General features: G+C 49.5%; 1 protein-coding gene across 3 annotated transcripts in view; it reads right to left on the bottom strand.

Moving 5' to 3' along the window:
• The window catches only part of ASIC1 (acid sensing ion channel subunit 1), a 209,207-nt gene extending 185,725 nt beyond the window's left edge, over positions 1 to 23,482 (bottom strand). Inside the window, exons 1-3 of one of the 3 annotated variants that reach the window (XM_080994688.1) lie at positions 22,828 to 23,482; positions 21,923 to 22,295; positions 15,597 to 15,792 (exon numbers count right to left, since the gene is read on the bottom strand). In XM_080994688.1, coding sequence (XP_080850814.1) covers positions 15,597 to 15,792; positions 21,923 to 22,287 — 561 coding nt within the window. In that variant the 5' untranslated portion in view covers positions 22,288 to 22,295; positions 22,828 to 23,482. Of the gene's footprint in view, positions 1 to 15,596; positions 15,793 to 21,922; positions 22,457 to 22,827 lie in introns of those variants that run through there. The other 2 variants (XM_080994686.1, XM_080994687.1) reach the window with 2 other exon arrangements.
• Positions 23,483 to 24,047: the final 565 nt, after the last annotated feature.

Consider the following 24,047-nt stretch of genomic DNA (forward strand, 5'->3'; position numbering starts at 1 on the left):
AGGCTCCCTGTAACCCAACTGCCCTTCCACCTCTCGCCTCTGAGCTGATGGCAGTTCCCTTACAATGCCTTTAAAGATAAACTGTTAAATAAAACCTCCAGGGGCAGCTAATGCCTTCATATCCTGCTTAGGAACTTCCCAGAGGCTTCTCACAGGCGACTGAAAGTAAACAGAATGCTGGACTCCAGGGCAGTGGCCTAGCGTGGGTTGCCAGTGCCTGGGGCAAGACAAGTATTGCGCCCTCTAACCTGTGACAGCACCGGCATGGCAACTGCAGCCCCCCCACCTTCTTGAACGGTCCCTACCACCCATTTCTCCCTTTCCACCTTCAGTTCAACGTGGATCGCAGCCAAAATAACGACAACAACAACATTAATATAAACAGCACAACAAAATATGTACCTGTCACCTGATGGAAGAAGCAAAGGATTTAGGAGGGGAAAGAGATCGTGGGAGTGCAATTGTGGGACCAGGGTCGGTGGGATTTGAGCCCCCCCCCGCCTCTCTAGAGAGGCACAGACAGAGGGGAAGGGTATGCTATTTTGAAATTTTGCGCTCCTAATAATTTTCCGCCCAGAGCAACCACCCCTGTGACTCCACCAACCACTGCTTAAAGGGGCTTTATGGTCCAATATGACACAGTTCCTGTATATTTGGCAAGATGTATTTTCCTTTCAAACTTCATGGGTTTATCGCTACAAACATTGAGTGGGATACTCATAGAGAGGCCTGGCCCTAGACTTTTCTCCTGCCCAAGGCAAAGGACAAGATTATTTAAAGCCTACCGGACTGGACTGCCAACTGCATCTTCTTTCAACCCCGGTGAAATAGGATAGCATTCTTTACCCCAACCGAGGGTAGCTAGCGTCAGAGGCAAAGGGCAGGCCACGTAACACACACAACACTGCCCTTTAAGACGTGGCCCTATTTCTCCTCTCCCTGCCCCATATCCCCCAGAATCTGCAATCGGAGGCGGTCAGTTCACTCTGCCTAATAGCAGGCCCAGCCCTGCTGATAGAATCCAGCTGTTACGTAAATTGTGAAGCAACAGGAACAGGCTCCATCAAGGCAGCCATTTCTGGATCGAATTGTAGCTATTGTTTTCCTTTGGCTGGAGGGGGTGCTGCCAGCCTTTTGAGCCTTTGCCGACCTCGCTGTAGCTGATAAAGACTGGAGCCTCCGTCCGCAATGGAAATGGTCTCGCAGTAGCAGCCAGCATTTGCTGATGCTGGAACCACTGCTTTATCCCCCAGGCTTAATTTGAGCCAGTGCTCCCCAGGGCTTAGTCACAGGTCCAGTTTGCAGTCATGGGCTCCAGGGGGCTGCCTCCTCAGCAGCTCTCTGGGTTGCTTTTCTTTTTAGGACTTAATCCCCGAGCACGAGACGATAACAAGTTAGAATCTGATGCGGCTGCTTACTGAAATGATAAAATCCATCAATTGTGAATGTTTTGAGAGATGGCTAAAAATGTCTCCTGATTAACCAAGGCAGGTGATTTTACACACACAGAGAGAGATTTCAAATACAGTGGTACCTAGGGTTACATACGCTTCAGGTTACAGACTCCACTAACCCAGAAATAGTGCTTCAGGTTAAGAACTTTGCTTCAGGATGAGAACAGAAACTGTGCTCCGGCGGCGCGGCGGCAGCGGGAGGCCCCATTAGCTAAAGTGGTGCTTCAGGTTAAGAACAGTTTCAGGTTAAGTACGGACCTCTGGAATGAATTAAGTACTTAACCCGAGTTACCACTGTACAGTGATACCTTGGTTCTCGAACTCAATCCATTCCAGATGTCTGTTCGACTCCCGAAACCGTTCAAAAACCAAGGCGTTGCTTTCGATTGGCTGTAGGAGCTTCCTGCACTCAAGCAGAAGCAGCGTCGGACGTTCAGCTTCCGAAAAACGTTCACAAACCAGAACACTTACTTCTGGGTTTTCGGCTTTCGGGAGCCGATTTGTTCGTCAACTGAGCCGTTCGAGAACCAAGGTTCCACTGCACAAGTCGTTATATTAAAAAAAGAAAAGAAAGAAAACAACGAAAGGTGGCAAACACCTTATCAGAAGTGGCGCCCCCTCCTGTTAAAGAGAGAAAGAAGGGAGAGTGTCTCATGGAAGGTAATACTCACCGAGACATAGGTGGGGGTGGCTGGGGAACCCTCAGGGGAATCCCCAAAGGAACCCCCAGGGGGGAAAGGCTCAGAGCCTGGGGATTGGTGATGGACCAACGAGTGGTCAGAGGAAGAAGCAGTGGTCTGGGAGGAGGAGGTGTCGGAAGCTGAAGAGGAAACAAAATTTAGTGAGCAGGAAGAGGCTGTGGCAGAGAGCAGTCCAGAATCTGGGGCAGAAGTGGAGGCTGGAGGACAGTGGAGGTCAAGAGGCAGAGATGAGGCAGGCTGCTGAAGAATCCAGGGGTTCTCTCACTCCTGCTGCGTCCAGCTCCCCTCCCCAGTAGTCGCCCAGAACCCACAGAGGTACGAAGGTGACAGCGCAAGAAGAGACAAGACGATGGAATCTTAGGCTGCTGGGAAAGGAACTGGGGAGGAACCTTAGAAAGTGGTGGGAAGGCAGGGACCTTCAGTCCTCATTGGGGCAAGACCTACAGGGAAGAGTTGCAGTGATCACTAGGCTTGCACTGCTTTGGTTTCTTTGGATAAAGAGTTAACTTCACTGGGTGGTTTATTTCTGACCTACTACTGACTCTGGCTCCTGACATCATGTCCCACCTACTGACAGCTCCAGCCACACCTACCAATACCTGACCACCCAACCACCACAACATATGGCTTTTAGGGTCAAAAAGGTTGCCATCCCTCGATCTGGAAAAATAAGTACCTCCCCCCCACTTCAGAACATAGGAAACGGCCTTCTACTGAGTCAGACCAATTGATCCATGCATTGCAGCGGGCTGGAGTAGATGATCCTTGTGTCCCTTTTGACTCTACCATTCTATGATCCAGTTGGTAGCTCAGCACCATCCACAGCAGCTGGCAAGCCCTCTCCAGGGTTTCAGGCAGCGAGCTTCTCCCAGCCCTACCTGGAGATGCCAGGAGTTGAACCCGGAACCTTTTGTACGCAAAGTGTGTTGCTTTACCACTGAACTGGAGCAAGTGCTTCCCGTCCCCCTCGTATGCAAATGTATGCAGATTGGAGCTGCGATCCTAGACACGCTTACTTGGGAGCAAGACTCTCTGCACTTGAACCTAATAGACACACACAGGGTTGCCGTACTAACAGATTTTTTAAAAAAGAAAAACAATTGGGAGGGTGGTGCTGTGGGTTAAACCACAAAGCCTAGAACTTGCCGATCAGAAGGTCAGCGGTTCGAATCCCTGCGACAGGGTGAGCTCCCTCTGCTTGGTCCCTGCTCCTGTCAACCTAGCAGTTCGAAAGCACGTCAAAGTGCAAGTAGATAAATAGGTACCACTTCAGTGGGAAGGTAAACGGAGTTTCCGTGCGCTGCTCTGGTTCGCCAGAAGCGGCTTTGTCATGCTGGCCACATGACCCGGAAGCTGTACGCAGGCTCCCTCGGCCAATAAAGTGATATGAGCGTCGCAACCCCAGAGTCGGTCACGACTGGACCTAATGGCCAGGGGTCCCTTTACCCTTTCCCTTTAATACCAACTAGGATTTATACGAAGAGCCCAGATGGGCTTTATTCATCTTCCTATCTCCTTAAAAAAGCCCACACACAAACAAACTGTGCCGGGCTCACTGTACACCTGAGCCCAACCACCAAAGACACAGGAAGCTAGTCCTTTGATCCAGAAGTGTTGCATCTCACATCGGCTGCGAATGCTTTGCAGTTGTGTCTCTGCCAGATTTGTTTGCTGTTTGAGCACTGATCACAGAGAGAGGTGGCTGGTTGTACTCTGCTCCATGCCTCCACTTGTGTGTGTGTGTGTGTTCACGGGAAACAATGAGGACCACAAAGCAGAAGGGAAGAGGCGACGTTGTGCCTCCTACCTGGAGCAGCGGAGAGGACTGATCTCTTGTAAGCGACACCATCTCTCTCCGTGGCGTTTATCAGCCAACTTTCCTGCAGCGCAGCACCATTACCATATAATTTTCCAGCTGAACCTAGCGAGACAGGGAGCAACACCGAGCCTATCGTGCGCCGGCTCTCGTGTGTCGGCGGCGGCACGAAACAAACGCTGGCCCAGGGAGGGGCAAGGGTGCACCGGGTGAGGGGAACGGAGGCGGCGGGTGACAAAGCGCCAGTGAGAGACTGGAAATTGTATTCCACTGATACGCCAAGCTCCTGCGTGCCTATTTATGTTTCTCTGTCTTGTCGTTTGTCTCGCTCACTCTGGCTGGATTTTCAGGGGATGACATCTCATTATAGCACCACTCTGGGAGAAGGAGGCGGCGGAGATGAAAAAGAGGGGAGCCCTCTTGTGCTCCGCTTCTCCCCCCCCCCCATATCTCTGCTGCCTTTGCAGGCCTTTTGCAAGGAGACCTGACTATCATTAGAGCACATTTCCAGGGAAAGCAGACCCTCCAAGTGTCCCTATTTTCCAGGGACAGTCCCGGATTTACAGAAGCCGTCCCGGTTTCTGATCTGATCCCGGAATGTCCCGCTTTTCCTTAGGACGTCCCTATTTTCATCAGAGAGGGTATGGAGTTACGCAACCCGAGCCAAGGAGATAAGTAACTACACAACCTTCAGAAGACATCTGAAGGCAGCCCTGTATAGGGAAGGTTTTTTTAAATGTTTGATGTTTCATTATGTTTTTATATACGTTGGAAGCTGCCCAGAGTGGCTGGGGCAATCCAATCAGATGGGTGGGGTACAAATAGTAAAACGATGCTGCTGATGGTGGAATAAAGGGAACCCTGACCATTAGGTCCAGTCGTGGCCGTCTCTGGGGTTGCAGCGCTCATCTCACTTTACTGGCCGAGGGAGCCGGCGTTTGTCTGCAGACTAAGCTGCTTCTGGCGAACCAGAGCAGCACACGGAAACACTATTTACCTTCCCGCCAGAGTGGTACCTATTTATCTACTTGCACTTTGACATGCTTTTTAACTGCTAGGTAGGCAGGAGCTGGCACCGAGCAATGGGAGCTCACACCGTCGCGGGGATTCAAACCGCCAACCTTCTGATCGGCAAGTCCTAGGCTCTGTGGTTTAACCCACAGGGCCACCCACATCCCTTTTCTGCTTTTCCTTAGGATGTCCCTGTTTTCATCGGAGAGGGTATGGAGTTACGCAACCCCTGAGCCAAGGAGATAAGTAACTATACAACCTTCAGAAGACATCTGAAGGCAGCCCTGTATAGGGAAGGTTTTTTTTTTAAATGTTTGATGTTTCATTATGTTTTTATATACAGTGGTACCTCGGGTTACATACACTTCAGGTTACATACTCCGCTAACCCAGAAATATTGCTTCAGGTTAAGAACTTTGCTTCAGGATGAGAAAAGAAATTGTGCTCCGGCGGCGCAGCAGCAGCAGGAGGCCCCATTAGCTAAAGTGGTGCTTCAGGTTAAGAACAGTTTCAGGTTAAGAACAGACCTCCGGAACGAATTAAGTACTTAACCCGAGGTACCACTGTATGTTGGAAGCTGCCCAGAGTGGCTGGGGCAACCCAGTCAGATGGGTGATATACAAATAGTAAAGTGATGCTGCTGATGGTGGAATAGGATGCCCCTATTTTCATTGGTGAAATGGTGGAGGGTATGCAAAAGGGGTGGGGAGGACTGGTATATAGAAAAGGTCACAAACACCAGACACTGAGAAAAGCATGGTGGCGGTGGAGACTGTGAGCCAAGATTGGAGTGCTGGACAGGGCAGATAGAAGGACAGAGATAGGAAGAGATTTGATGCATGGAAGAGAAGGAACTCGCCAGTAAGTTTTCTCCCCGCCCTCTGGCCAGAAGTAGCAGCCAAGCAATTGATATGCCTTAGTGCCCAGCCTCTGCAACGGGAGATAAAGCTCTTTCCGCGTTGCCTTGAGATGTTTGTGCTGCTATGCTCTACTGCAGAAGGATGAGCCCGACTCCCCCTTCAGCAGGTGCCAAGCACCTTGGTTAACTAGTTAGGCTCCAAAATGCTTGGCGATGCTCTGGGCTTGGGAGTGTGCCTGGCCGGTGCTGGCCTCAAGAGAGCCAGTGTGGTGTAGTGGTTAAGAGCGGTAGTCTCGTAATCTGGTGAACCGGGTTCGCGTCTCTGCTCCTTCACATGCAGCTGCTGGGTGACCTTGGGCTAGTCACACTTCTCTGAAGTCTCTCAGCCTCACTCACCTCACAGAGTGTTTGTTGTGGGAGATTGTTGCCGCTTTGAGACTCCTTCGGGTAGTGATAAAGCGGGATATCAAATCCAAACTCCTCTTCTGTTTCTCAAGTGCCACCGGCTTACTCGGTGGTGGCAGAAGAGAAGCACCATTAACATTTTCACATGGTGTCCCAAAGGTCTCTCCACGCCACCTCACCCATGTTCTGCCACTCCAGACAGCGCTGAGAATTAAAAAGGGCCCATTCCCATTCATGGCCACCCAAGGCAGAAGGCAATGACAGGCATCGGCCGTTGCCAAAGAGCGCCAGGCACTGATGCCAGGCCTAGCAATGATGCCGCTGCTCAGTTTAGGATTTAACCAGAGTTTTTATGTCCTATTCCCTCACCGGAGGTTACTAGAACCTAGGTGGACACCTCAAGAAGGAGATCAGCTTGCCTTTGGGGGTGGGTGGGAATATTTTTAAAGAGGGCCCTCTTGGTAGTTCTATCCCCTCAGAGGTTTGGGTTGGTGGTGGCCTGAGAGGGGGCATTCTCTGTGGCAGCCCCTCAGCTGTGGAATTCCCTCCCTACGGAAGTGTGTCTGCCTTCTTCAATATACAGTTTTTGGTAAATGTTGAAGACACACCTCTTTACCCAATTCTTGTGACTGTATCAATATAATAATGATAATGATAATGTATTATTTATACCCTGCCCATCTGGCTGGGTATCCCCAGTCAACTCTGGGCAGCACAAACAGTATATTAAAAGCACAATAAAACATCAAACATTGAAAACTTCCCTAAACAGGGCTGCCTTCAGATATCTTTTAAAAGTCAGATAGTTGTTTATTTCCTTGACATCTGATGGGAGGGTGCTTTCCACAGGGCAGGCGCCACTACTGAGAAGGCCTTCTGCCCGGTTCCCTGTAACCTTGCAGTGAGGAAACCGCCAGAAGGCCCTCGGAGCTGGACCTCAGTGTCTGGGCTGAATGATGGGGGTGGAGACGCTCCTTCAGGTATACTGGTCCGAGGCCATTTAGGGCTTTAAAAGTCAGCACCAACACTTTGAATTGTGCTTGGAAACGTACTGGGAGCCAATGTAGGTCTGTCAGGACCCGTGTTATATGGTCTCAGTGGCCACGCCCAGTCACCAGTCTAGCTTCTGCATTCTGGATTAATTGCAGTTTCTGAGTTACCTTCAAAGGTAGCCCCACATAGAGCGCATTGCAGTAGTCCAAGCGGGAGATAACCAGAGCATGCACCACTCTGGCAAGACAGTCAGCGGGCAGGTAGGGTCTTAGCATGCGTACCAGGTGGAGCTGGTAGACAGCTGCCATGGACACAGAATTGACTTGCGCCTCCATGCACAGCTGCGAGTCCAAAATGACTCCCAGGCTGCGCACCTGGTCCTTCAGGGGCACAGTTACCCCATTCAGGACCAGGGAGTCCCCCCAAAACAGTACTTCTTGTCAGAATTCAACCTCAATCTGTCAGCCGCCATCTGTAATCTGTTTTAACTGTTTCTAGCTCTGAATTTTAAATTGTTGTATCCAGTCCCGGGATCTGCTGGCAAAGTGTGGCCATTCCTCCTTCTCTATATTATTATTAAAATTTGTATACCGCCTTATACCCGCAAGTCTTAGGGCGGTTCACAGGATAAAAATCAGAACGTAAAAACATAAAACACAAATATCATGATGCACTGAGTGATACACTCAGGTGTGGCTGAGGATTTTTCAAAACATCAGAATCTGGAGGAACAGCCAAGAGCTAATACAGCTTGATTTGATCAGGGCTGGGTTTCAAAAGAGAGCCCTGGAACTTGTTTTGAAAGTCTAAGCACTGGCATAGAATATGTGAAATCATAATATGCTTAAGGCCGGGTGCTTCAGAGAATGTGCAGAATGTTTTCTGGTGGCCAACTGGAAAGACTTCCAGTTTGAGGAACCTCTCAACGAGAATGCATCTCCTTCTCCCAGGAAAGCTGGTAATTGGGATTATGGACCAGGCGTAGTCCCCTGTCCTGTGGATTACCGTACAAATGGGTGCTGTGCATTCAGTTTCTCCCCCGATCCTGCTGTCAGGGCTGCACACTTGGCATCCCTCCCCCTAGACAAGCAGCCACGGGGCCTGTCAGCTGTTCGGAGGGCTGGAAGGACGGCATTTAGCCCCATGGATGATCAATACGATTGCTGCTTTCCTGGGAGGGTTTTACGTGTGCACAGTGAGGACCATGGTTTATAAACTGGGTGTGCTTAGATGTGAACCTTCCTATGGCTAGGAGATGCAGCTGCTCAGCAAAGGGACAAACGTCTGCTTGATCCTATCTCCTTCTCTCCATTCTGTCCTACAGTCGCATTAGCTAATGGTTTAATTTGGGGAGGCAGCCAAAACGTCGATCCCTATTCAGCGGGGCTCTCTCCCTGCTCTGAAATGGTTAAGAGAGAATTGCAAAAGCTCCTGGCTCACATTTAGGGGAAGGAGTTTGGGGCACTTGCTCCTACTGATCTGACCCCATAGCTACCAACAGCTTCTGGTTCTGCTCTTCCTCTCGGCTAAGACATTCCCATCGCTCTTTCATTTTGTAAAATAAGTCGAGATGCTGCCGTTTCTCCTTAAAACGGTGCCTCAAAGCAGCTTGCGACAAAGCAAACGGCACACAATGACATCAATTAAACAGAATAAAAGCCAGGAGCAGAACAAAACAAAGCATAATCAACACAGGGAGATTAAACTTCAAACTGAAACAAAAAGCAATTTTTTAAAAATGCAAGGAGCTGCCTGATACAGAGTCAGAACATCGGTTTATCTAGTTCTGTACTGTTGCTGAAATGAATGGCAGAAACCTTCCAGGGTTTGGGGCAGGAGTCCTTCCCAGCCCTACCTGGAATCTTTTGCATGGAAAGGAAATGCTTTGCCACTGAGCTACAGTCCTCCTCCGAGTCTTAGCAGGGTGGGGGCCAACTGAGCCCTTCTAGAGGGGGGAGTTCCACAACCTGGGTGCCACAACTGAAAAGGCCCTGCCTTGTGCCTCTGAAGAGGAATGGAACACATTGCAGGGTCTCCGATGTTCAGTGCAGAGAGGGAGCATGATTTGAATGGGAAGAGGCTAGAGCAGGGCAATATCTGGTTTTCAACACTGCGATCTATCACCAGCCTGAACATCACGATATACCAATATATCACAATGCCTGAAATAAGGATGGAGCTATGCAGAGGCACTGGCTGGCTTCACGGTTTTCCCCGCATCGTGATTTTTGCTGGTGCCTGCTCTTGGGACTCGCTGCCTCCTGCAGGAGGGAAGGGATTGCTGAGCAGGCAGAGTTAACAGGGGCTGCAGGAATCGAGAGACGCATTGGCTGGCTTCACGGTTTTCCCCACATTGTGATTTCCGCATAGCACACACACACACACAAACAAACACATCATGATTCGCAAAACAGTGGTACCTCTGGATGAGAATGGGATCCGTTCCAGAGCCCCGTTCGCATTCTGAGCAGAACGCAACCCGCGTCTGTGCATGTCGCAATTCACCGCTTCTGCGCATGCACATGACGTCATTTTGAGCGTCTGCGCATGCACGAGCAGCGAAACCCGGAAGTAACCTGTTCCATTACTTCTGGGTCGCCACGGAATGCAACCTGAAAATGCTCAACCTGAAGCATATTTAACCCGAGATATGACTGTACATTGTACCTTGATTTTTGAACGTAATCCGTTCCAGAAGACCATTCAAGTTCTGAAATGTTCGAAAACCGAAAACTCAACAACCGACAGCTAGGCCTCAGGATCTCGCACTCAGCAGAAGCCAGGTGGCATGTTCGACTTCCGAGGTGTGTTCAAAAACCGAAACACTTACTTCCAGGTTTATGGCGTTCGTAAACCGAAATGTTCGTCAACGGAGACATTTGAAAACCAAGGTACCACTGCATATTGCCAGGTCAAAAATTATGAAACCAGTATCACAATACACTGGTACCTTGGTACTCGAACGGCTTAGCTCCCGAACGATGCAAACCTGGAAGTAAGTGTTCTGGTTTGCGAACTTTTTTGGGAAGCCGAACATCCGACACGGCTTCCGCTTGAGTGCAGGAAGCTCCTGCAGCCAATTGGAAGCCGTGCCTTGGTTTTTGAATGGTTTCGGGAGTCAAATGGACTCCCGGAACAGATTAAGTTCAAGAACCAGGGAACCACTGTATAGACTTCAAATCGATTTATCGCCCAACCCTAGAAGAAACTGCCCTCCAAACATCCTGGTCCCATGCCAGGGGGACTCTGGTCCCACTGCCTTGCCAGAGTGGTGCATGCTCTGGTTATCTCCCGCTTGGACTACTGCAATGCGCTCTACGTGAGGCTACCTTTGAAGGTGACCTGGGAACTACAACTAATCCAGAACGCGGCAGCCAGACTGGTGACTGGGAGCAGCTGCCGAGACCATATAACACTGGTCTTGAAAGACCTACATTGGCTCCCAGCACAATTCAAAGTGTTGGTGCTGACCTTTAAAGCCCTAAACGGCCTTGGTCCAGTATATCTGAAGGAGCGTCTCCACCCCCATCATTCTACCCGGACACTGAGGTCCAGCACCGAGGGCCTTCTGGCGGTTCCCTCACTGCGAGAAGCCAAGTTACAGGGAACCAGGCAGAGGGCCTTCTCGGTGGTGGCGCCCTCCCTGTGGAACGCCCTCCCACCAGATGTCAAAGAGAACAACAACTACCAGACTTTTAGAAGACATCTGAAGGCAGCCCTGTTTAGGGAAGCTTTTAATGTTTGATGTATTACAGTATTTTAATACTTTTTTGGAAGCCGCCCAGAGTGGCTGGGGAAGCCCAGCCAGATGGGCGGGGTATAAATAATGAATTATTATTATTATTATTATTATTATTATTATTATTATTATCATCATCATCAGTATAGGCGTGTTTACCACCAACAGTCCTTCCATGGCTGCACATGGAGGTTCATTGTGAAAAAGTCTCAGCCCCACTGCTTTGTAGACAGCCAGCACCATGCTACTGCTGAATGTAATCACAGCCAGGGGAAGCCGGTGGTAGCAGCTGTACAGCAAGTGTGATCTAACCACTCAGGACACTGGAAGTATGGGATCTCTTGTCCACTTTTCCGCATGCAAGCATATAACCGGTGTGGTATTCTGCCTTGTGCCACTTTCTGAGCACAGAAGACTTTTGCTCCTTCAGGGTATATTCTCCCTAAATCTGGGCATCTAATTCCTCAAGCCACAAGGAAGAAGGCACATTTCTGCTATTGCACCACATTAGTGCAGAGATCAAGACTGCACTCAGCACTCAGTAACCAGAAAGAGAAAACAGATCATACATGTCTTTTCCTTTTCTATTTATTTTTTTTAAGAAGCCCTTAGGGAAATAAAAGCAGGCTTGATTGCTGGGGAAATCTTGAAAGCCAGCAAGGAGATCCATCACCCCAGTGGTAGGACAGTGCCTGCACAACGTAACACCCCCCAAAAAAAATATTTCTCTGCCCCGGGTCAAATTCTGGTCCATGCCCAAGTAGTCATCTCCCACCTTGACTGTTGCAGCAACCTCAACTTCAGACTTCCTCGTTCCCTCCGTCATCTCGCTTCTATTCCAAACCTCTGCTGTCAAAAATATTTACCTCTGTTGTCACTCAGAGCATGTGATGTTCCTTTTGGTGCCTTTTGTTGGCTTCCCATCCCCTTTGGGGTCCTTGTCCTTACATTTAAAGAGATCCGTGGCCTTGCCCCACCTTGCTTCCCTTCTGCCTCTTTTGTTTTCCCTCTTTATATTCCTGCTCCTTTATATTCTCTTTACGTCTCTCCTCCAGCTCTCTCACCTTCTCCGCCTACTGAAGGTCTCTTCCCGCTCTCTCAAATGATCTCTGCCTGTTCCCCCTTGCTGCTCCTTACATGCGCAGCTGCCTCTCTGTGATGTGTACATGGCACCACCGCTCTCCCTTCCTTCAGATCCATCCTCCTCAAACCCCACTTCCCCCACACGGCCTTTGACTTATCCTCTTCATCTCCATTCCCAGTTATAAACAAGGTTCAGGTAACAACAGCTCACGTTTCTCTTTCCCTCCCTGTATTGTTTCCAACTACCTCGGTTCTCAAACGCCTTGGTTCTCAAACTCCGAAAACCTGGAAGTAAGTTCCAGTTTTCGAACGTTTTTTGGAAGCTGAACATTCAATGCGGCTGTCAGCTATTGTTTCCGGGGCACCTGCACCAATCAGAAGCTGTGCCTTGGTTACTGAACATTTCAGAAGTCAAATGGACTTCCGGAACTGATTAAGTTTGGCACTTTTGTTTTTGCTATTTATTTTGTGTTTTTGTTTTTGAGGCTTTTTCAATTAATTTTTGTGACTGTGTGGAACCCAGTTCAGCTACTGATTGATTGTGTGACTGCGGAAATGGATAAAAGTCCCCCATCCAAACAATGACTATCATCAGTGCAGGTAAGAAAAACAATTATTTTTAGTTTTTATCATCTACGATACCGTCTTATTTATTTTATAGTACAGTACATTGATAATTGCTTTCATTTTATGGATCAATGGGCTCATTAGATAGTAAAATTCATGTTAAATTGCTGTTTTAGGGGTTGTTTTTAAAAGTCTGGAACGGATTAATTCGTTTTGCATTACTTTCTATGGGAAAGTCCGCCTTGGTTTTGGAATGCTTTGGTTTTGGAACGGACTTATGGAACGTATTAAGTTTTAGAACCAAGGTACCACTGTATCTGTAAGTTTTAGTCTATAAGCTCTATAAACAGATACCCATCTCTGTTGCCCAGTACTATTTTCTAGAAAAAGAGGTGCCAGAACTCACCATGAACACCTCTCTCATTCTCTTAGAATGGCAATAGCACCCACCTGAGTTCCTGCTTAAAAAAAAGCAATGCCACGGTGTTGCCTATATAATCCTGAAAGGTACCACACACACTGACAGCCCAGCAGGGGCGGCCCAAGACATTTTGCCACCTGAGGTGAACCACAAAATGGCGTCCTCCCTGCCAGGGAAGAAGGGGTGACTGAGGATCTACATCAGGAACAAGGGAGGAATAAAGGTCCACATCGGGATCTGCTGTCCCTGTTGATCTTGCTGCCTGAGGCAGCCGCGTCAGCTTGCCTCACAGGTGAGCTGGCCCTGAAGCCCAGTCTCCCTCTCTCTCATTGCAAAACAATTATTGCCAAACAAACAAACAAACAAACAAACGCAGACAACTTTGTTCAATTTACATACTTCCAGCTCCATTATGGCAAATGGAATCCCAGGCAAGCCCTTGGTGGCAAAAAGCTATCTGGAAAACCCACCTGCAACCAGCCAGAAATTAGGAATCGAATATCATGAGACACTTAATCTCAGGGTTGTGTGTTCGAGCCCCACGTTGGGGATTCCTGCATTGGGGGGTAGACTAGATGTCCCTCATGGTCCCTTCCAACTCTACAGTTCTAAGATTCTGTGAAGACATCTCCTACTGAGTTAGCACATCCAGCCCAGTATTGTCAACAGTTGCTGGAAGTAGCTCTCCAGGGTTTCAAGATTGGAGTCATAGAATCATAGAATCATAGAGTTGGAAGAGACCACAAGGGCCATCGAGTCCAACCTCCTGCCAAGTCTCTCCTTGTCCTTCTTGAAGGTGCCAGCGACTGAAGCCGGGACCTTCTGCATAAAAATGTCACACCATGGAGCTACGACCCAGTATAAACCATTGGTTACTTTTAGTGCAGAGTTTAGACACCCCTAGCTATACCATATAGACCATGTGGACCATATGGACCATAAAGAAGGCTGATCGCTGAAGAATTGATGCTTTTGAATTATGGTGCTGGAGGAGACTCTTGAGAGTCCCATGGACTGCAAGAAGATCAAACCTCTCCATTCTGAAGGAAATCAGCCCTGAGTGCTCACTGGAATGACAGATCCTGAAGCTGAGGCTCCAATACTTTGGCCACCTCATGAGAAGAGAAAACTCCCTGGAAAAGACCCTGATGTTGGGAAAGAGAAGGGGACAACAGAGGACGAGATGGTTGGACAGTGTTCTTGAAGCTACAAACATGAGTTTGACCAAACTGGGAGGCAGTGCCTGGCGTGCTCTGGTCCATGGGGTCACGAAGAGTCAGACACGACTAAACGACTAAACAACAACAAGCTATAAGGTTTGCATCCTAACCCTTCCTCTTAACCCAGTTTGTGCATCTGATTGGATCAAATGGATGATCAATGGGCTGAGTATGCTGCTTGAGGATGCTGGTGCCCACATCCCTGTCACTTTCAGACTTTATTTTTTCTCTCTGTAGTCCTCCTGTGGGGGTAGCAATATATTTTAGCAGTCACATAATTCTGCCTCTTCCCCTGCTCTCATTAAAAACAAAACTCCCTTGCTAGGGAGCTTGAGCCATTATTGCAACTGTCCATCTTGAGGTGGAGGTTTTAAGTGACTTGGTGGCTACACTCACAACAACAGAAGCCTCCCTATAGTTTTTGTGCTGCTTTCCTCTAGGTTGAGGCAAACAAGCCCTGTCAGTCTGACGCAAAAGAAGCCACAAATCGGGCTGGCTGCCCTTCCGTTTCCCCCCAATCGCATCCGAGGCACATTGCGAGATCCTCCGCCCGGTAGCCGTCTTCCAGATCTGATAAAGCATCGCACGCAACGCAAGCCCATCCGCCTAAAAGCTCACATGAGTCACCACAACAATCCAATAGCACCGAGCATCAAAATAATTCAGATGGTGAACAGACAGGCATGGTGCAAACCCCATTCCATATCAAGAGATATACAAATCTACAGCTGGGAGAGGCGCTCGTAGCAACGAGCCTCTGCCCACAGGCCTTATGATGTCAAGGCCGAGTGAAGAGAAGGCAAGCAATGCTCAGTTTCCCTCACAGGACTTTTTCTCCAACATCTTATTGGGACTGGGGAGGGGAGAATCAAGGCATCTCTAAATCTTGTTGTGGTATCCACAAAGACAGAAATCCCTGCATCAGCACGCAAACAAACTCTTCAGAAATCTTAAATGTCCACCACAAGGCTTCAATATGTCCACACAATTGCCACAGACACAATCAACTCAGGTTTAATGCACGCATCCCAAGACTCCAGCAAGGTCTCAGCTCTGCCGAAAAGAACGAGGAAATCTGTTATAGGCCCTGACTGACTTCGGTCCTTTGTACATGGTTTGTGTCCCTCTGCCCATCAGAGATAACACGCTTGTTGTATATACACGCTCTCTTACTCTTGACAGATTTTGGTCTCTGTTTCATTTCACCTGCCATGGACAGACTTTCCCTCCCCACCCAACACGAGCACCAAGCCATGTCTACCAGCAGTTTCACAGCAGTCAAAGCCTTTCGCTTTCCAGAGACTGGATCCGAGAAACGGCGACTCACCACTTTGAAGTCACTGGGGTCACACGGCGTCCCACGGAACGTGCAGGCAAGCAGCATTTCCTGGATGTCGTGGCCGGCTCGGTCGGAGAATTCCCGCATGTTGAAGGGTTTCGGCTTGAAGTTGCGGAAATTGGCCTTCTCCTGGAGGATCTCCAGCTGCTTCTCGTCAGCCATTTGGGTGTCTGGGATTTCGTACCTGAAGGAAAACGCACAGCTCAGTTCCAAGGGGAGAAATGGGTCCATTCGAGTCTCCCCGTTTGCTGGGTTGTTTGCTATGTCCACAGGGAGCCACATGCCCTCTGGTGTCCCTGTGCAAGAGAGGACCAGACAGAGGGCAGTCTAGGAGCGCTGCAACGTGGAAGGGTAGGGTCTGAAGTATTCTGGGACATTGCCATTATAGGCAATCGACTGTGAGAAGCTTGCAGCACACAGACATATGTGCAATTAAAGCATGGTGTAATTAAAGCACCGTGTTACCTCTGAGATAATATGCAACGGGTCTCAATTCCTTCCAAGAGCAGTCTGGCATTCTCAAGACTATGCTGTTACTTTTCTCTTTAAAAACTGCAACTGCAACTTGCAAAGGTATAACATCTGGGTGGGTTGGTTTTTTTACATGAGTAACAGGAATGAAGGCAAAAAATGTGGTGCGGTTTTCTTTCTCCTTCCCCCAAACATTTATTTTCTTTCTTTCTTTTTTAGTTAGAGCTTTTTTTATAATACAGTGGTACCTCGGGTTAAGTACTTAATTCGTTTCGGAGGTCCGTTCTTAACCTGAAACTGTTCTTAACCTGAAGCACTACTTAAGCTAATGGGGCCTCCTGCTGCCGCCACGCCACCGGAGCACGATTTCTGTTCTTATCCTGAAGCAAAGTTCTTAACCTGAAGCACTATTTCTGGGTTAGCGGAGTCTGTAACCTGAAGCGTATGTAACCCGAGGTACCACTGTACAATATATGCATGTTTGCTTAAATCTGTGCCAGCTGTGGAATTTTCTGCGCCTGATGGAAAATTTGGGTTATTTTGGTTTAGGTTTTTTAAAATTATTATTAATTGCAAACCAACTAAATGGCATATGGATCAGAAAGAAATTTGGCTTGGCAATTTGCACTTCTTGAAACAGTTTGGGAACCAAAATGCAGTCATCCTCTGACCTTCACACTTCTCCAACTTTTGCAGTGTGGTTCTCCAGGAGCAGCAACAACAAAATGTGTTTTTAAGGTTTGATTTTTTACTATGTTTTATATATGCTGTAAACTGCCCAGAGTGGCTGGGGAAACCAAGCAGGGTATATATAAAAAACATATTATTACAAAGATGCATACATCAGGTGACTGTGTGCATAAAAATGCATATATTCATGAAAACATGCAAACAATACGTTATCTTTAGGGAAATGGCTTGCAAAAAGATGTTATTTTGGAGAAAAGTGAACTAGACTGCTAACTGACTTTTGCGAAGACTTCGCAAACTAAGGCAGAGATGTGGAGAACCAAACTTAAGATTGGAAAAATAAGAATCCAAAATTGACAGATTCACCCATCTCTACCGCTCTGCCTGAGGACTCTAAGTATTTCACACCTTTCGCTTTCCCTAACATGGGCGCATCTGCCCAGAGCTCAGGTTCATTTCTGGCACATGAAATCTGTGGGAGAATTCAAGCATCCCCTTTGTGGTATGGGATGAGCCGCTTCCTTATGGACAACTACGATGTCAGTAGGGCACGTAACGGAGGAATTCAGTAGTGGGTGGGGCCAGTGACATCTGCAAATGTAGCATATGGATTGGCCTAAGGAGCCTATATGGTGGCGCTGTGGGTGAAACCACAGAGCCTAGGACTTGCCGATCAGAAGGTCGGCAGTTCGAATCCCCGTGACGGGGTGAGCTCCCGTTGCTCGGTCCCTGCTCCTGCCAACCTAGCAGTTCGAAAGCACGTCAAAGTGCAAGTAGATAAATAGGTACTGCTCCGGCAGAAGGTAAATGGCGTTTCCGTGCGCTGCTCTGGTTCGCCAGAAGCGGCTTAGTCATGCTGGCCACATGACCTGGAAGCTGTACACCGGCTCCCTCAGCCGATAAAACAAGATGAGTGCCGCAACCCCAGAGTCGGTCACGACTGGACCTAATGGTCAGGGGTCCCTTTACCTTTAAGGAGCCTATGTGAATGACGACACATAATTTGGCTTCTATTGTTATTCTCACACAATCCCTGGAAGAGCCAGACTCAGGACTGTGCCAACATCTCAGATGTTGAAGTCCACTAAGCATGGCTTGTCCCTGGAATGTGGTGGTTGCTATTTTTCTTGTTGCTAACCCGTGTGTAAAAGTCATTTCTTTCTTTCTTTGTGGAAAGCGGTGAATGTTTTGGGTTGGTTTTTTAAAAAAATAAATGATATGTCAAGGCTACTTTATTGATATCTGGCTCTTACATCCAAAATGTCCCTTTGCAGAATCTGTTTTATTAACATGTCTGCAAAAGTACAGGTAACCTTCTGTTTATTTTATTCCAACGGCAATAATGTGCTCCACACAGTTGTTGCTCTCCACTTCCCTTGTGTGTTGTTGTGTTTCAAAACTTAAATGCATCTTTTAAAAAATAAAACATTCTTCTTCAGCCAGGCCTTTGGCTGATCAATATTCCACAGCCTTTTAAATGCAGATGTGGAAAGGGGAGGGGGTTATTGTTTTGTTGTTTGGGTTTAATTATTTACTGTGTTTCATGTTGTGTCTTATTCTGTGAACTGCCCCAAGATCTCTTGAAGAAGGGCGGTACATAAATTTAACAAATAATAAAATAGTAGTCAATAAAAATAAATGATATGCCAGAAGACTGGGAAGTTCCTGGAGCAGACAGGCACAGAGGAATAGCCTGGAGGCAGTGGGGCAACTGGGAAACTTTAGATCCTGGACAAAAAAGGATCTTATGGGATGGCCTCTCTTTAGGCCACAGGTTGCCAACATGCGCCCTGTGATTGTACATGTGTCCACAGAGGCCTTCCCTGGTGCCCACAAGGCCTCCTGCCCTCCTCCCGTTGAAATTAGATATATTAAGAAAAAGTTTAATTATGATAAAAGTGTGTATTGGCAATAAGTAATATGAAATCGAAATATGGAATAGACGGGAGGTTGGGTCTTTAGTGTCAAGACCAATATATGTATTATTGTTTGTTAAGAAAATTATGTGTCTATGGTTATTCCTGTGTGTAATTTGGTATTTGTGTTTTTTCTTTTTTCTTGCTGTATCAATAAAATTTTTAAAAAATAAATAAATAAAGGGGGGGAAAGGAAATTAGACTTGAAAGAAATATTCCATTGTAGGCAATATTGCAGAGTGCAGGCTGTGCTTGGTGGTTGTTGTGTGTGTGTGTGTGTGTGTGTGTGTGTGTGTGCGCGCTGCCCACAACAGTTCTCCAGTTTGCAAAGGTGCCTGAGGGCTCCAAAAGGTTGGCAACCCCCGTTTTGGATGGTACTAAACTTATTGCAAACTCTGGCAAGTCAGTCCTGCTGCACTGGGGAACCCTCCTGCTCCTTCTGCTCAGTGGGGTCCTAGGCTTTTGCACCTTCAAATCCATCCCACCGTTACCTAGAACGAGTTGTCCATTTATTCAGAGAGTGCAGCTGATCTCGGAAGTTTTTATCAGCCAGCAGTACAGGGCTGGCTGACTTGCTGACCCGATTCCAAGGACCAGGAGGTTTCTAGGTTATGATGACAGAGTCTCAAGCTGCCTGCAATAAGCTCCTCCTCCTACCAGTGGCCCTAGTGGTTCAAGGACCAGGGAATCAGAATCTGTCCCGCAGCGCCTGATAGAAATAAAAGATACCACTTTCAGAGATGGCTAGGGCCAGCCACAAAACTACTCAGATGTTACGCAAAATAAAATAAACCCAGTTCTCCAACACAAAATCTCAAATCAAGCAAATTTGACAAGGCATGTGTACATTTTGCTTACTTTGCATAAATGTGATTAATTGTGTGCAGTGTTCTGCATCACACATTGGATCGTAATTTGAAATATTTTTGCATGGAACTGTGCATTGGGAGAAAGATGCAGCAGGCAAGTTGCATGGCTGAAGGAATATAACTGGAACCCGCGGGAGTAGGCAGAGCGAGACCAGCAATTATCACAGGCCTTGGGACTTCACATTGCCGGCTTTTCACGAGACCTCACGATCATTAAGGCTGGATGGAGAGATGTGGCTCCACCCCCACCCACAATATCACTTTACTACAATTCTCAGAAATCCAGATTCATCACCAGATGGCACATTTTGCACATAGAGAACTGCATTAGAGAACCATCGCTTCAAACATGTGCACACACAGCCTGCTGCTTCTTCCTTGCTAAAACCCCCTTGCCAAGAGATGATCACAAAAAGAAGGGCATTGCTTATGTTACTTTCATAGACCAGGAAGCCAGAAAGCTGAGCCCCACTACTTGAGACAACAGCTGCCAAGCCCAGTCAAAAACTGTGGACTTCTGTTCCAGAGACCATGAACATCTAGAGAGACAAGTCAGGAGGAACAGCATTCTTTTAGCTTGCTGGTCCATTTTGATTTGGCCACTGCTGGAAGTAGGATGGATCAGACCATCGGCCTGACCCTGGGCAGCTGTTGCCTACAAAATGCTCCATTTTAACTTATGGGTTGTGCTGGCACAAGATGTAGAAACAGCAAATAGCTTAGACAGCTCGGGGTGAGGAAAGAGAAGAGTTATTAGACAAATGCACAGAGGAGATGTCTATCACAGCTATTAGCTCTGGCGGCTAAACAGACCCTCCATGTTCAGCTGCAGTTATGTCACTTCATTAATACCAAAATTTTGGGACATTGATACCAGGGATGGGCTGCTGCCTTGTAAGTTTCCCAGAAGCTTCTGGCTGGCCATGGATGGAAAAGGAACTCTGGACTAGGACTTCTTGTCCAATCCAGCTGGGATCTTCATGTTTCTTATGCTCTGAAACAAGAGGCCATCTGCCCAGATGTTATGGCACAGGGGCCTTTGAAATAAGGAGCAGGCTTTAAAAAAAAGGAAGCCCCATTCAAAATGGACCATTCTGCACAACACTGCCTTTTTATACAGCCCAAGATTCTGGTCAACAACAAATCAAAAAATCAGGCACCATGTAGGACAAGATTCTGCCAAACAGAATGGATTTACAACATCCCCGTTGAGTCAGAGGGATGTGAGAGCATTTGAGCGAGCTGAATTCTGGGCCATCCTGACTTAGAAACCCATGCAAACTTAGCAACAAGACTTTCCTCCCTCCCTCAGCAGTTGGGAATATAATTGGACCACGATGCACTGCCAAGGAGTTGCGATTCTCTCCAGCAGAGGGCAGAGAGGTGCCTGGATGAGATGCGGTGAAATCCACATGGGGGTTCTTCCTTAGGGTTCGTGCTCCGGAGCACTTAAGAGCAGTCACTAAAACAAGCAGAGCGCGGCTGCAGCACAGCTCTGCTACAGAGACAAGGCAAAGAAACTCCTGCTGCATAACTCCTGTGCCAGCCAGCCTTCCAGAAAACCCAAAGGGTCTCTTGCCCTCTCGCAAGAGCTACACACAGGTGTGAGTTTTAATGGCCTTATCCCTGGATCTCCTTGAACACACCTGCAGAGAATTGTAAGGGATCGTGCCTGTAAAATGCCAGGGTGGGGCCTTCTTCAGGGCCTGTCCAATTGGTCGTAAACGTTACCCTGTTCCCATAGGGACCAGCTCTGTTAAGTACCGGGAAGTGTGTGTGTGTGTGTGTGTGTGTGATGAGGCTTCAGACACAAAAGCGTGAAAAGCTGCATTGAAGGAAGGAAGCAATCAGAAGTGCAAGCAGTGCTCACAGCTGTATCCACAGTAGGGGAATAAATCAGTTTTGAAGAGTCTTAAAGGAACATGACTGAAAAAAGGGGTGCCTGGTGCCACGTTGCCAGGGGTGTTTCACCCGCATGTGAAGCACTTGCAAGGAGCCACATGTGCAGCATGCCCAGCGCATGCCACTGGATCTAGCCTGACGTAGGGTGTTTCTGGGCCTGCGGTGTAGCCCATGCAAGTGGCCGGGCATACAAAAATGCACATCTTAAAAGGTGTCAAGCTAGCAAATTCCGATTACAGGCAACTCCCCATTTATGCACCAGTCCGGGAACAGTGTCCATAGAACACACTTTGGTGCACAAAGTCTCCCAACACACACACACACCCCTACACATCGGGTGCACACCGTGCGAGGGCCACAGGTGCCCTAACTGTTGAACGCCAACCCGCAGCGATGTGCACTTGGGTACCCCGCTCAGCGGGCACGGAGCCCTGCGCCATCGCCCAACCGCCGCACTGGGACCTACCGACTATTGAGGAGGGCCAGCAGCTCACCAGCGTGGTACAGGTCATTCTTGGTCACCCGGCTGAAGCGGAACTCGTTGAGGTTGCAGAAGGTGACGGCCGGGAAGGTCATGTGGGAAGCGGCCACTTCGTCCAGCTTGGTGACGTGCGGGTAGAGGAAGTAGTACTGGATCCTTTCGTTGCACTCGAAGACCAGCATGGCCAAGGAGCCCAGGAAGCAAAGGGTCCAGAAGACGCGCTTGGCAAAGAAGCGCTCGTACGAGAAGATGTGCGACAGGCCGTGCAGCGTGGAATTGCTGGCGAACGCCTCGATGCTCACCGGCTGCCCATTCTCCACCTCCTCTTCGTCCACCTTCAGGTCCATCATGGTCAGGCCTGGGACAGGGAAGGAGAAGCAGATCTGTGGGGAGAGACGAGAGGAAAGCGGCGACGCCGGGTGAGCGCCTGCCCTCTTCGGATCCCTCCACACCTGCTCGGGAAGAGAGCGAACCCCGCCACCTCCCCTTCCCCGCCTCCCAAGCCAAGCCGTCGTCTGGGGGAGAGGACGAGATCGACGCCGAGGCGCCCTCCCCTTCCTCTCTGGCTCTTCCCGGTTCCCGGAGAGCACCCCTTCTCCCGGCTGCCCCTTTAACCCGGGGTGTGTGTGTGTGCGCGCGCGTGCTGGGGCTTTATTTCACCCCCGGCTCCATAATCCACTTTGGCCACCACCTCCCTCCCTGCGTATTTGTGGCGCCCCTCTGGAGGCTTCACCAGGGGCAAACAAACCTAGGGCTAGCCCCCTACTCCGCCCCCATCTCCCCAGCGTAGCCACGGCTCTGGTGTGTGGGAATCCCCCCCCCCCATTCCTACCCCAACAATTCCCCTCCCCACCCCGCGCGGTCCCGCTTTACGCGCCGAGCATGCAAACCTGGAAGCAGGGCCAGCGTCGGCAGCCGGGAGCTCGCGCTCCGAGGGATGGAATGCTCGCCGGCTGGGCTGGCCGTGCGGGGCTTTTGGAGAGGCTGCGAAGCGCAAAGGCGCACGGCGAGAGCACCAAGGGTACCCGAGCCCAGGCGGCACCTGGCGGCGGCGGGGAGGAGGAGGAGGTGGTGGTGGCGGCGGAGAGGATCCTCCTCCTTCTCCCTTCCTGGCTGGAATCAAAGAAAGGCGATCGGGGCCGGAAAGCAGGCAGCTGAGCGCGACTAAGCAGCAGCGGCGGCGGCGGCGCGTGTCGCGGTGCCAAAGCCAGGCATCCTCTCCCCTGGTGGCGAGCGCGGCGGCTGCTCCTCGGGGCGGGGCGGCCGAGGGAGGGAATCGCGCCGGGCTCCGAGGCAGGAGGAGGAGGATCCGCAGGAATTCGCCGCGTCCCCCACGGGAGTCAGGGCCCAAGTGGGCTGGCAGGGCTGGCTGGCCGAGCCGGGAGCCCCTGCGAGAGATCGCCGGGTGGCGGCAGCAGCGGCGAGGCTTGGGCGTCGTGCGAGTGTGAGTGCGCGCGCCTGTGCGCGAGGAGGAGGAGGAGGAGGAGAGCGGCTCGCCGCGCTTGGAGGTGCCCAATCTGGGATTGCAGGGGGCGGCGTAGGGTGTGCGCGCCGGCAGCAGGAGCTGTTGCAAGCTGAGGCCGGGGACATGTGTGTGCTAGAGAGAGCGAGAGAAAATCAGAGTCTTCCCCGCTCCCGCAGCGGCCTCCCATTCACGTTTTGCTTTTTTCTCTGAACTGATGCCGAAGTCCCGCGTCGTCGGCCTCCCTCCCTCCCGCAGAGCATTCAGAGACCTATTCACGCCATCATTCATTGCGCTTCGGGAGCTCACACGAGCTGACGGTTCGCCCAACGCCGGGCATATTGTTAAATGGTGTTTCCCCGCCCCACAACCCTGGGGCACATAGAATTGTAGGTGCGTGACCCCGAGGATCATCTAGTCCAACCCCCTGCAATGCAGGAATATGCAGCTGTCCCATACGGGGATCGAACCTGCGACCTTGGCGTTATCAGCACCATGCTCTATCCAGCTGAGTTAAGGTAAAGGTAAAGGGACCCCTGACCATTATGTCCAGTCGTGGCCGACTCTGGGGTTGCGGCGCTCATCTCGCTTTATTGGCCGAGGGAGTTGGCGTACAGCTTCCAGGTCATGTGGCCAGCATGACTAAGC

This window comes from Podarcis pityusensis (assembly GCF_964106645.2).
Source record: "Podarcis pityusensis genome assembly, chromosome: 2".
NCBI lineage: Eukaryota > Metazoa > Chordata > Lepidosauria > Squamata > Lacertidae > Podarcis > Podarcis pityusensis.